Genomic DNA, 13,696 nt, shown 5'->3' with positions numbered 1-13,696 from the left:
AATTCAGCTCTGAGCAACCAGTCTGCAATGCGTATGTCTAATGCTCTGCTGGTGTGGAACCAGTATGCTGGTAATCCTGTTAGTGATGGCAGAAGCTCCCTCTAGGAAATTATAACAAATAGTCTTAAACAATTCCTTTTGTTGACAACTTTATCCAAGAAGCCATCTTCCCTGGAGACTTCACTCAACTTTTGACTAATCCCCTCCTTCCCTCAGGAGCTCTTTTGTTGAAGGAGATCGTAGGCAAACCCCAGGAATGACAGGTCTCTGTAAGCCTTGGATCAGCCTCTACATTCTTTCAATTGTCAGTCCCCATCTGTCCTGTTTGTACATCGATCTGCTGGTCCAGGGATCTCTCTATTAAGTGACACATGGCTGCATTTATTCTGCAAGTCCAGCGTCCAGACTCTGCTGTTACATCTTCGTTGCCAAGTCAATCTTTCTGACACTGCTTTCTGAAAAACAAAAGGCAGGACATCTGCACACTTTTCTTCTACTGAAAGGTGAATTTAAAAAATAAGTCACCCTGGACCATACTCTGACCTCATTTTATACGCGCAAAGATTTTGTTTCATTTCATCAATATCAAGAGTTATTTCAAATGTCCTTGTAATGGAGGGCAGAATCTGCCCCTGTTGCAAAGGAATTCTGTTAGAATAAAAATACATGGCCTAAGTTCTGAATCAAAAGGACAAATAAATCCTAATGCCAAATATTCTCAGGACTAGTGACTTCAGTTACTTTGCTTTCTCTTTGCATTTTCATGCAAAGTAAGCATATTCCAATGATCCATACGTTTCTGCTCAGCAGATAGAGGGAAGGAGGTGGAACAGAGTAGAAAATAGATGGTGTATTGGCACGGAGCATATATCACTCTGGGATAGAGGCCTGGCACTATCTGGTCCCTTCCTGAAACCAGAAGGAGAACAAGGAAGAGACTGTGATGATGTTCTGTCTCTTACTGTGTGTCTTGGGGTCCACGGATTCATGATTGAGCCTGGTATGTTTAGTTATTTGGTTTTGTCTGTTTTTGTAACCTAACTCAGGTTGGCCACTGAAAGAAGGCTGGCCAGTTTTATTATGTTCCCAGGAAATTCCATTCTCTCATATAGCAGCGTGAGGCTGTTGTGCTTTAGATGCCTATCTACTTCTGATTAGATTTGAAAAAGCACACAGAACCCCCTGCTTTCCATTGGTAGCCTATTAAAATGACAAAAAAATTACCGTTTCATTTTAACCTTGCCTGCATGTCTGAATCCAGATGCCTGAAAAAAAAAAAAGTTTAATAATCTGAAAACATCACTTATAGAATGTTTTCCTGTAATTAACTGCAGAAGAATACTTGGGTTGTCATTTGAGCTTTTTTAGTATGTTCTGCAAGCAGCCTAAAAAAGGAACACAAAGGAACACAGTCACTTTGAAGCCAGGTTAATATTAAAGAAAAAAGACAAAAAAAAAAACAAAAAAAAAAAACAACAAAAAAAAACCAGAACAGGAGGATCTCCTACTTTCTTCATGGTTCCACTATTTTAAATTATGTATTTGTGAAATAGTCTCAAAATAAGGTAAAACTGGCCAAAACTAAGTTCAGTAAACACTGAAGCATGAGTGCCCTCCTCAAGTGAGCCGTCCCAGAAGCCTTAATGGAAATGACAACCGTTTTTTGGCAGGATTAGTTCCTCCCTGATCACAGAGTGAACAGCCACCGTGTCTGCCCTTAGCCAAGCAGGTGAGCAGGGAATGAATTCAGGCTGATTCCAAAATCCAATCTGGCTGTAGGGCTGGCAACATCAGGTCCTTCTCGAAAAGACTCAAGGCTGTCCTGTCTGCCTGCTGTTGTCCATGTGATGAGGACAGATGGAAGAGAGTGAGGCTGCGAGACTGAGCCATGAGTGCTGGGACCTGATCTTATAGCAGTAAAGGCAGTCTGTGTGCTTTTGAAAGCACAGAGGGGTGGCTGAGGTTTGTCCTGCTATCGCAGGTAGGTTGCAGGCAGTAAGTCAAGCTAATTTGGCCGTAAGATCAGCTGCCAGGTCTGCCCTGCAAGCACAGACCCAGCCAGCAACACTGACTGGACACATGCTGCAACAAATGCACAAAGTAAACAAAGACACAGGATATATTAAAAGGTTATGTTCCTGTAACTTCCTTCATTAACAGTGACTTTAAGTGATCTTTTGGTAATAGAGGTTTTCTGTAACAAAAAAAGAAATGAAAACCGATGATGCTGGAGCATCATTTTAAAGTGTCTCATACTAAATTACAGCTCAATTAAAACCAGGGATGTTACAAACTAGAGATTTTGCCTAGCTCTGGCACATGCATAGGAAGCACATTTTATCATAAAATTTGGCTGATCTAAACTCCATTTTGTGATGTTGGTCCAGTGTTACGCTGACACAGTGACACAGATGAAATCAAAGTACGACCTGTGGCAGGGTAACTGAATTATGTTAGAAAATGCCCAATGTCTGCTTCTAACAACAACACTGTTTGGAGTCCTAAGTTAAAAAAAAAAAAAAAAGACTTCAATGAGAAACTCCAGTTTGCAGATCAGTGGGTCACCATGGCAGGGTTTTGTCAGACAGGATGAACCCGAGAAAGGTAAAGCTATGGCTTTATTCATTGCAGTGGAGGAATGTACATATTGTCATAACATCCATTGCAACATTGCTGTTCTGCCCCCTGGGTAGAGCTCTTTGTCATTTCTGGTACTTCATTGAGCAAATTCCATTGTGTGTTAAATCAAAACAAGTAAGCTATAAAATGTGAACTCAATAGACATAGACAAAGGCAAAAAAAGCAATTTGGTCTGTTTAAACAATGTGGAAAAGAAACCATATTTTGACTGCGGAGGCATCAGAGGAAAGGGCACTGGTCTGAGATTCGGGAATATGACAAAACAAACCCAGACCTCCCATCATACTACTGCGCACTGTGCACTGGGGGCCACTGGCTTGCCGATCTCTTCCCTCTGAATGTGAGAAAAGTTCCCACTTTGTCCTCAGCCTGGGGTGTGGTGATCCAGCTCAGGGTATGGGTTTTGCTTTCCCACCTCCAGTGCCCAGAGGAATTCATGTGCTCTGGCTGATGGCAGCAGCTTTGGCAGTGGTAACCGCATGGTTACCCAAGAAATAGTCAGTCAGTTCTGCCTTCTACCAAAACTTGCTTGAACGTTCTGAGAGACGGCCTTTCTGGTAAGGAGCAGACAGGTCACAGACTTCAGGTTGCATTGTCACTGCTGGAACTGTGAGCTCTGATTGTTCTGTAGAAAAATAAACAAGCAAACAACAACAACAAAATCAGGTTAAAGAAGAAGCTGCAGAAAGGTCCTTTTCCTTCACTGTGCTAATACTCTTCTGTGACATTGCCCACAATATGAACTCATTCAGGATCCTGTTTCTCACAGCTCCATTGCTCCTGATTTTTTTTTGGAAAATGATTTCTTTAATCTAGGCTCCGTTCTCTAGAAATCTCATCTATGATTTCTTTTCTTTTTTTCTTTTTCTTTTTCTTGGAGCAACCAGCAAAAGATTATTTGGTAGAACAGTGGTGGGAATGCAACCCGCTAATCAAAAGGATTCAAATGGATCTCTGCACTGCCAAGCTCTCTCCTTCCCACCCAGCGGAGGGGGGAAAAAAGAAAAAGAAAAAGAAAAAAGAGATAGAGCGAAGGCACGGAGCTTCTCTCCTTCAGCAATCTCACAAATGCAAAACCTTCCACTCCAGTGACTCCTCATTAACTTACCAAATCTGACAGTCTAATTATCGTAGCTGCTTCACGCTTAGAATAAATAAATACTAAAGTGGGTGTTTAAAGAAATTGAGCAGTGAAATTCAGTCATCTAGACAGTCAATAGAGGGAGAGTTTATTTTAAATTTTTATATTCTTATGTATTTATATCATTTTAGGAAAGATAATGAGATAGTTGTCTTTCAGGCTAATTGAGTTCCTAGGCTCATGGCTGCTTGCTGTCATAATCTCAAACTTAGCTTTAACTTTTGTGCCTTAGAAATCTGATCGCTGCATCCCCATTTGCTCTTTTCTGCTGATAACTGGGTGAAGGCAGAAGTGCACCTGAAGATGGGAAATGAGTACATGGGCGTTTCAGTCCGGATGTCTTTCACAGCAAAGAAGACAACTAAATCTTCTCAGATTCATGTTTAGGAGTGTTGAAAGGAAACTGGAAGTTAAAGAAATCTCAGATATAACTTTGCAATTAGACAAAATACAGAAAAATGTCTGCCAACTTCTGATGCAATAGCGTCTGCCTCTATGAAGGGTATTGGCAGCACTCCCTCCCAGAGCAGTTCATCTCCCTGAACAATAGGACCTTTATAGAGATTCTCTGGCCTGAGATCAATGGGAGTCAGAGCATTTGATCCATGTCTGTAGGACTTTGTTTCCACATGTCATGTGGGCCAAACTTTGTGCCACTTTGTGCTTTTGCAAGAGCACGAGCAAAGGAAACCTTCCTTCTTGTCCTGTCTTCTTCGTCGCCCTGCGCTCCTGAGCAGGGCCTGCAATCTGCAAGCACTGTGGCTGCTCCAGACCCATGCCCAGCAAGGAGCTTTAAGCAGGACGTCTCCAGGGGCCCGTGCCCTTGGTGTGCTGCTTCCTGGAAACATCTGCCGTGATGTTGCAATGGCTCTTTCTGAGGACCATTGCTTCATGTCATAATACAAAACCTCAGTGTCCTCTTGGTATTTTCATAAGCAAATCTTCCACCACTGTGGAGATCGGGCCAGGAGAAGTGAGGGATGTTTTGCCTGAGTTAAGTAAAGATTGGCTTCAGCACTTCACAGAAATGACTGCTTCTGGTTCAGGAGTGACAGCTGAGTTGCTACTCAACACCAGCTTTGGTTTATTCCCTTACAGACACGCTATAAACCAGATTCATACACCTGGTGAGAACTTCAATTTCTAGGTGTCTGTATCTGATTTTCAGTGAAGGATGTCCATTTTCTGTATGCAGAGGTGGCAAAGCACGCAAGCCAAAAAATATAAGTGAGTGTATAAACCTTTCAGCTACGTAGGGGAACACAGGGAAAGCAGCCAACCCAAACAGGGTGTCTGTGAAAGCCAGCTCTTCTCTATACATGCCCTGTGTTAACATCTACCAGAGCTGGCTGATCCCAATGGAAATGGGATTTTTGGTAGGTGATGGCTCACAGCCTTAACCTCCCCGTTGTCTACACTTGCTTTGAACATGATTAGATGCAACAGGCATTAAAATTACAGTGTTCTGTCAGAATCAAGACAGAATCCCTCCTCCTCCTCGTCTCCGAAGGCCTGAGTAACAGGAAATTTTAGGAGAATCAGTACAGTAACACCTGACACAGTGGTTTTGAATTGCTGAGGGGAGACCACCTGGACCCAAAGGGAGCAAGTCGCTCCTAGCCTGAGTTGCCCTGCAGCCCCATGGCCAAAACTCTGCTCACATGTCTGTTTTCTTGGGAGCTCACTGGTGTTAATCCCAAATTGCACTGCTCACCTTCCCTGCCTATGAGCCTGTTCTAAAGCGTTTGAGACCAAAAGAGATGGAAATAAACAGAATTCATAGCTAGGAATAATAAGCTGCAATGGGTACTGCGTCTGACCTGACAGCAGAGTGAGATCCCTTCTCAGGAGGCCCTTTGCACTTCAGGGCTGACACGAAGTTGAGAGCACAGCTTATGCTTTCTTCATTCAAGGATCTCATCTTCCAGGAGTGATTAATTGGACAGAAGACAGTCTGCTTTAGCAGGTGGCAAAGGGTTAGGCTGAAGTTTTATCAGAGCTGCTGTAGCACAAGGCTGCACTGCACAAAGATAATTGTCTCAGGATTGGCTTAGGCCAGAAAAAGGCCAGCAAATGCTCTCAGGGGACAGAGAGTTGTCTTCTCTTACCGCATGCGTTACTCTTTTTTCCTAGCACTTTGCACCCAGGTGAGCATAAGCAGCAGCAACCTGTTCCCCACTCCTGGAGCTGACCAGAAAGCGAAGAGCCCCCTGCTCCCCCCCATTCCCAGGGCAGCAGCCAGTGTCTGGCCGTTCGCATTCCCCTCGGTAATCAGCAAGATGCTATTCGAAGGGGTTCTTATCTTTTAAAACTCTGATTTCTCCAATTATTTTTTCCCAGGAATTGACCTTTGAAAAATATCCTCTGGCTTCCAGCTTGTCATAGCAACTTATAAAAAGGACAGTTGTGGCTACAATTATTTCATAACAATAGGAAATAATTTCTTAGGGGAACCTTTTATTTTTTTCCAATGTTGTTTCCTGCTTACTCTCTCACACACCTTGGGGTCAACCCCCTCCTCCTTTCACCTTTCATCTCCAGCTCATTCTTTGCCCTTCTGCTTTAACTTTCTCCTTCAGAGGATGGGAACTAATAGCCAGCATCCTCCAGAACAAAGTAGGCATGGAATATATTTAAAAAAACCTGCACTGTGTTATCATAGCAACCAGAATTTTAAAATGATACAGTTAAATTCCAAACTAGCATGTCATCAACATGACACAAGAGAACAAATGTCTTGTACAATTACGGCAATAGAGGTGGCTGCACGGGGAATTATTCAGAATTGCCTAATTTTTACAGGCTTAATGAGTTACTCATGAATATGGTCTTGCATGACCATCCTGCACTTGTTTCAGCCCTGTGCACTTTGATTCTGCTCCCGACACGTTGGTTGCTATGTTAACGCCATGCAGTTGCCCGTCCACAAGGTACTTCTCGCTGCAATATGGGGGATAATAAATAGGGGATGCTGTAGAAACCCAGGTGAATCTGTCCCCTCTCTGGAAATGTATCTGAGAGATTGACACATTATGCCAATCTGTTTTCTCATTCCTTCTATTTCTTCTCACTCTCTCCCTTTCTCTCACACTGTCTGTCTCTGTACCTGTTTTTTTCCACACTCTCTCTCTCTCTTGGCACTGACACTTTCATCTTCTCCCTTGGGGATTGGAGATGTCACTGCGGGAAGTGCTTGTCCGCCTCTCCGGCAGCAGCAGAGCCCTGTGGCTTTGACAAACCTCATTTAATTGGGAGGAAGCCAGGAGGGTTTGAAAGAACTGAAACATCCACGAAACTCCTTTTATCAGGCATAATTTAAACTCTGCATGGAAAAAACCCTATATGTATAAAGAAAAGTCAACTTCCCTCCTGCTGTGAGTGCTCCCCTCCTCCCCCCCCCGGCACAGGCAGGCTCCTGCGAGATTCCATCTTTTCATTTTTCTAAAAGTGTCAAAGTAGATTTGTGCTCTGTGGCTGGGTGAACAGAAAAGGAATGCAGATGTCTCTCACTCCTGCACACGCACACACACAGCACCTTCAGAAGGGCGGCAGTTTGAGAGAGATGCTAGCTGGCTGCTCCTTCACTTGGGATATGTCACAGAAGCCAGAAATTAAGTTTTCAAATAGCTTGACAACACAGTCCAAGAAGGTTTCTTCTTAATTGCCCCTCTGTTAAAAAACAACAACAACAACAAAACACAAAAACCCACACTACAAAACAAACCAGCATAGCTGGTGCCCAGGAGGCAACAGAGCATGCTAGGGCTCTCTGGCCTGTTTCCCAACACAAGGGAGCTTCTCGTAGTGAGGATCAGAACCTAGAGCTTGAGAGACCCTGCGTTTATCCTCAGCTTAGGGCAGGAGAGTCAGGTCTGTGTGAGATGTGTCTGTGTGACTGTGTGCTTAAGAGAAGGCAGCGAGGGGAGAAGAAAGTAAGGCAGGTAAAGTGGGGGAGAAGTGGTGTGACAGGGTACGAGGAACAGCTGTTGCCTCTGAACATCAAAAGGGAGCAGGAGGAGCGGTCCAAGGGGATTGGGGCTAGCACATCATGCTGAGCAGCTGGGAATTCAGGCCATCAGGAGGGACTGGCATGTGAGTTACGCGGAATACACAGCGTGAGCCAGCCGGAGGAAAAGCTCAGGGTCCCTGGGGTTACAGAATGGGGGAGAAAGGCGCTATCAAAGCATGTACACCTCAGCTGTGAGAGTGCACCGTGGTGGCATCCCATCCAGGTCCCCTTCTATTATTAACTTTGTGGAAGAAAATGGAAAAACAAGCTGTGGAATTTGCACTGGGATGTAGATTTTGCAGCATACAGCAACGGGGAGGGAGGGCAGGCAGAGACAAAGTGTCTGGGTCCAAAGTACTGAAGAAACTTGTAATAAATGGCATGTGAAGTAGGTCATTCTTGGTGAGGTGAAATCAAGAGTTAACTTACCAGCAGGCACCTGATAGAGCTGTGGAGGCAGAGGGCTGAAGAAGCCATGAAGAAGGGCATCTTGTGCAGAGATCCGCCGTGGAGGGAAGGCTGTGAGCATGCCGGAGGCCAGATCCTCTGCTGCTGGCACCCTGCTCAGCCTAGGAAAATGGGAGGAAAAAGTGCAGGAGATGAGCACGGGCCAGAAGGCCAGAATCAGACTGGACCCAGACCTTCTCAGAGCTTAAGGCAGAGGCAGTGGAGGGACTCGGGGCAGCTGGGTCCTACCCCAGATATATGGCACCAAAGACATTTGCTTTTCCATGGGAGTTTGATTATTCTGGAGTATATATGGAGGATCTCAGCTCAGACTCGTCTTTTCAGGATAATTTTGAAAAAAAAAAAAAAAGAAGGTTGTGAGTAAAAGGGAAACTGCTGCCAGGAGGACTACATTTTACACGGCATAACTGGAATGGCCGAGGTTGGCGTTAACAATTTACAATGAGAACTGCAAGTGCACAAAACTACCTGACTGGCTCACTGAGCAGACTGGAGGTCAAAACTAAAAAACTAAAGAAATACCCGTTCCTCATTTCCTACCCCAGTACCAGTCATGCAGCTGGTTGTAAAATGTGTCGGGGATTCAGCGGGAGGAATCTGTTTTTCGGGATGAGACTTTAAAACAGATGTAACACACACGTGCTCTGTGCCCAGCAAACACCAATGCCAAGTGGCTGCTTCCTAGAGAAGCACACAGCTGGGGACGAGGAAGTGGAGGAGAGAAAACAAACCAACAAGCAAACAAATAAAAATGGTCATTTAGTTTTACAGCTTTTACTTTGTTTGTTTGTTCTGCTCAGGTTTCAGTATCAGGATGCCCATCGGATCACGGCCTGTTGTGCTTCCTCCCTCTGCCCCCCCGGTGCTCCCCTCCACGTGACACCACGGCCAGGATCCCCCCGCCCCACGCTCCCCCTCCCTGCACAGGACATTTGACGTGCTGGCAGTTCTGTTTCGAGGGTATAAAATGTAAAAAAAAAAGAAAGAGAGAGGGTCTAAGAAGCATTTATAAAAGGTATCCGGCCTCACAGTGGTAGGTAACTGCTGAATTCTCATCTCCAGCAAAACAGTTTGAGCTCCTGCTGTTTGGGGAGCAGGGACGGGACAGGGAGCCCAAGCGTTCAGCCTGAGGCTGCTCAGCAAAGCTGCAGCACGGGCTGCCCTGGCCATGGCAGGGTCTTACCTGAGCCCCTCTGCCCCTCGGGCCCCACTGCTGCAGGCTGCCACACCAGGCAGCGAGATGGTTCGCTGCCTCCCGCTGCTGCTCAGGCTTCCTGGTGACGGCTGAGCTCTGCACACAGCTCCCCTTTGATTTCCTAATTGGCCGTGGAGACTCATGGCTGAGCAGCCTGCATGAAGCAGCTCTTTCCTTCTCGAGAGCCGAGCGTGCTAGCGTGGCTGTTTGGCCATCCCAGGGTAAGGACGCTGTGGCAGGCCCGGGGCAGGACTGCGTGCAGCCCAGAGCTCGGCAGCATGCAGAGGTAATGGAGCCTGCCAAGGGATTGTGGCCAAAAAAGCAGAAGTGCAATAGAGCAGAGTTTCAAGGAAAATAGTTATGTCTTTGTTCAGACTGGGAGAGGGCCTGTTCTGTTCTAGGACCTGTCTTATCAGGTTTTGAGACACGTGGAGCTTTGTGTCTTTCTGAAGATGTGTGTGACAATGGCTGGCATTTTGGCAACCTGGGCTTTGCTGAAAACTTCAGCGTGTTCGTTCAGCAATTCAGAACAGAGTCTGGGAAACCCAGCTCTGAAGGGCAGCCTAGAGCAGCACTGAATCCAAAGCGATGAGCTGAACAGATAATAAACAGCACTGCTGAAAAATGTGGCTACATCCACAAAGGATAGTTGATTCTTGACCTGTGTATGAACACAATCCTGAGGATAGATCATGTCTATCCTTTTCCTATGCATCTGTGAAGCCTGTTGTGTACCAGTGCTCCCTCAAAATCGGTTTGAGGGGATGCTATTTTAATAACTCTCTGAGCAACATTAGGGCACCTCGCCTCCTTATAAATTTCTTTCACTGATACATTTAGGCATATATGTGTGTGTGTGTGTGTACATACACACTTGAAAAATGCTCCCTTCCCTGAACACTCTCGGGAATGTTTGGTGGTGTTGGTGCTTGCTCAGGGTGAGGTGTGTAACCATGGCCCTTGTCTTGTTGCTTTTGGCTTCTGAAGAATGTGAATTTTCCTCTCTTAACTAATCAGGAGATTGTTTCATTGTCTCATGTAATGCTGTCCTGGTATGTCTTCCTTACCACTGCTGAGTGCTGTTCCTACAGCATGTTTCTAGAAAATAAAAACGGGACAGTACAAAGCCTGTCTTTAGTCTGGGCAAGACGGCCTGGGAAAGTAGGACCGCCTGAATCTTAGCTGTGCCCCTCAGAAAACTGCACGCAATGTCCTTGAATTGCTCCTTATCTGAGAACAATCACTTCTCCTGGGAGAGTAATAAACCCACTGTGTGCCTGCCTCTACTGCGATCTCTTGAAATCAGTTCCTTAGCTGATGTTAGATCTGCTTGTTACTACAGAGCCACCTCGCTCTTCCTCAGCTTGCCAAAAGAGCTCATTTCAAGTTAAATGATTGCATAAAGAAACAAATAAACCCAGAGGCCATTTTGACACTGCCGTTACAGGTAGCTTACCTGTCACAGATCACTCGGAGTCTCTGAGGTCTCCTGGAAGCACCAGTTCTAGAAAGTGTAATATGCAATCACAGGATGAAACAAAAATCAAGCCAAAAATCATTCTTTGAGCCCTTACGAAAACACGTGCTTGGAATTTCAAAGGGCCCTATAGAATCTGTCATCTTAGTATTTATAAATATACATTATTCCTATAGGACTTGAGTACTAGCATTGATGTTAATAAGGCTGTTCCAGTTCTGTAACCCTTTCCTTTCACACATTGTGAATGCAGGCCTTGGGCCTCCATCTGTTTCAGTGAGTCTTTGCGTTGACTTCAATAAATTCAGTCTAACTCCCCAAGTCCTTCGCACTGAGGAAGCAGAAAGAGGTTTGCAGGCCTGCATCTCCAGCAATTGTTTACTAAAGAGCTGCTGAGGTTCTTGTATTCCCCTGGGGGCATGTGGGGCTTTTCTGCATGGAGCTGCTGGAAAGACTGGGGATGAAGCAAAGGCACTTGGATCCCACTCTGCTTTTGCGCACTGCTCTTGCTGTCAGTCCCTCGCTCAGTTTGTCATTCATCATGTTAACCATTTTCATGCATGCTTTGTACTTACTGATTCAAGCATCTCTAGCAGACTGGAACACTGTAGAGTTGGCACTTTTCGGAAGGCTGTGTTGTTGCCGGTTTTCAAGGACACATTTTTAAATGTTGAATAAGTGGAAGAATACATTCTTCAAATGTTTTCGTACAACCGAGGGATTTTCACAAGCTTAGATATGAATAAATGACTTACGCTTGGAAGATTACCCTTATGGCTGATTAACAAAGGCATTTTCTTGCATCAGAAAGGCCGTAATTTATGCCCAGCCACATTTTCCTGAACACCATTTCTGACAGCAGAGATGAAAGGTGCTCTAGCCATGGAAATGAGAGCAGGAAGGGTGGTGCAGCCCTCTCTTCCAGCTAGGGCCTGGAAAAGCATTCCCCACAGCAGCGAGACCACCCGGAGGCAAGCACCACTACTCTCTTGCCAATAGACTGGCGTATAACAGCCTCCAAGTTTGGCTGGGGCTTATCCTGCAGTCCTAGAGCATCTCCCCCTGCTTTCTGTCAGGAGCATGGCAAGCTGCTCAGCTCGGCCTCACCATTCAAGGACAGAAGCATCCAAATGCAGCCGAAGGCAGAGTCCCCTCGGCCTTCAGCCTGCGCGGCCATTTCCAGGGTGGCAGGCCCTGGGGCTGGGTCACTCCGTGTCTGGCTTGAGGCACAGACAATTTGAAAACGTGCAAATGACTGAACTTTCAGCACTTAACCTTTCCCGCAGCAATCTTTCACCATTAAGCCAGGCAAGCAGGTTGTTAAACCTGTCTGTCACTGTGTAAGTAACAGGTCGCAACTGAAGTGCTCTCCTACACCCAAATACTAAGGTAATAGCTGAAGCAGTAAATGGCAGGATCATCTGGGATGGGATTCAGGACTGCTTAGGTGCCAGAGCTCTGGAATTACCAGCAATATATAGAAGTTCTGTATCTTTAGTAGCCCCTTCCCTAGTCAATCACCGAGATTAACTCTGGCAGGATGTTCCTCTTGGATCACTGTTAACTTATTCTCTAGATCCTCCTTCTTTCACTTTGCCCCCTCAGCTGTAATAAAAGTGTAGAAATAAATTGTCCGTATTGAGTAGAAATGTAAAGTTTCCAGGAAAAATAGAAGAAAAATGAGTTTAAATGGGTTTGGAAAGGCATAAAATTTTTTTGCATGAGGTAGAAGGTTTAACCTCTTCGCAGAGCTGGCCAAAAACTTTCAGATGCTGCAACTTTCAGCCAGAAAGTTCTGCTTCAGTGAGATGGAAACATTCCATAGCAATATATCAATTTCCTTTAATATTTAATTAAAATGTCAAAATTACTTAAATACTGTACTTTAGTGAAATCTTTTAAAATGAATATTCTTTAATATATTTAAAATAAAAGTTAAAAAATGCAAGTGCAGTTGCTAATGGCAGGGCAAAGGGTTTCAGTGATATCTAACTGAAACATCATTTTGTTTTTATTAAGTAAATTTCCAGGATTAACATTCCAAGGAGGAAACAAGATTTTCTTTACATTGCAGATAGAAATATCTGTTTGCTTACTGGGAATTGGGAAAAATGCCTGAATTATAATCTTTGCTGTATCTTGACCAAGATTCTTTACTTTGATTTAACATTTATATAACACAGAGATTAATAATTATCTACAAGGGGTAGTGTAAGAGTCAGTGAGCCAACTACTGCTTTCCCTGTCCAAACAAATATCTTTGTGCAGAATTCTGCTTGAGTGAGGACCGACAAACTTGCCACTTCGACTATACAAAGCTTTGATTATAAATGGAAGATATGGGTAAGAAAACATTGTGTTTCTACTCAAGGATTTAATGCAGTTAACTAATCCACTTTAAATCAGTTCAGATTAATCTCTTGACTGACCCCATATAGACAAACCCGTAGAGGATTCTGAGGCCCCATTCTGTTGAGCTGGGTAAGGACAGGGCAGTAAATATCTTCCCTACTGTAAAGATTAAGACCAATCTAAAACCGTAAGACAGTGCAAACAGCTACTCCTTAAAGGTGAGTGAGATCAGACAAAGAAGTGGAAGAACTACAGATTTAATCATTTTACAGTGATGATGTACACACATAAAATGATGGGATTGTATAGGGCTGATTGTTTTTTTAACAGTATGAGGAGATCGGAAAGGTGGTGCTTGGGTTTGTTATTTTCTATCAGTATGCAGTGCAGTCTGTGCTAATGAGGAAATACCTT

The 13,696-nt window shown here is 44.6% G+C and overlaps 1 protein-coding gene across 1 annotated transcript in view; it reads right to left on the bottom strand.

Moving 5' to 3' along the window:
- Nucleotides 1–2,693: 2,693 nt before the first annotated feature.
- Nucleotides 2,694–13,696, bottom strand: part of CDK15 (cyclin dependent kinase 15) — a gene marked incomplete at its 5' end in the record, with an annotated part of 36,317 nt that continues 25,314 nt past the window's right edge. The window contains 4 exon segments of the mRNA XM_082763219.1: nt 2,694–3,265; nt 8,220–8,359; nt 10,910–10,952; nt 10,955–10,957. Of these exon segments, the coding sequence (XP_082619345.1) occupies nt 3,156–3,265; nt 8,220–8,359; nt 10,910–10,952; nt 10,955–10,957 (296 nt within the window). The 3' untranslated portion in view covers nt 2,694–3,155.

This window comes from Aythya marila (genome assembly GCF_965140915.1).
Source record: "Aythya marila genome assembly, chromosome: 6".
NCBI classification, from domain to species: Eukaryota; Metazoa; Chordata; class Aves; order Anseriformes; family Anatidae; genus Aythya; species Aythya marila.
Note: the sequence above shows the minus strand (reverse complement) of the source record. Positions and strands in the feature narration are given on the sequence as shown.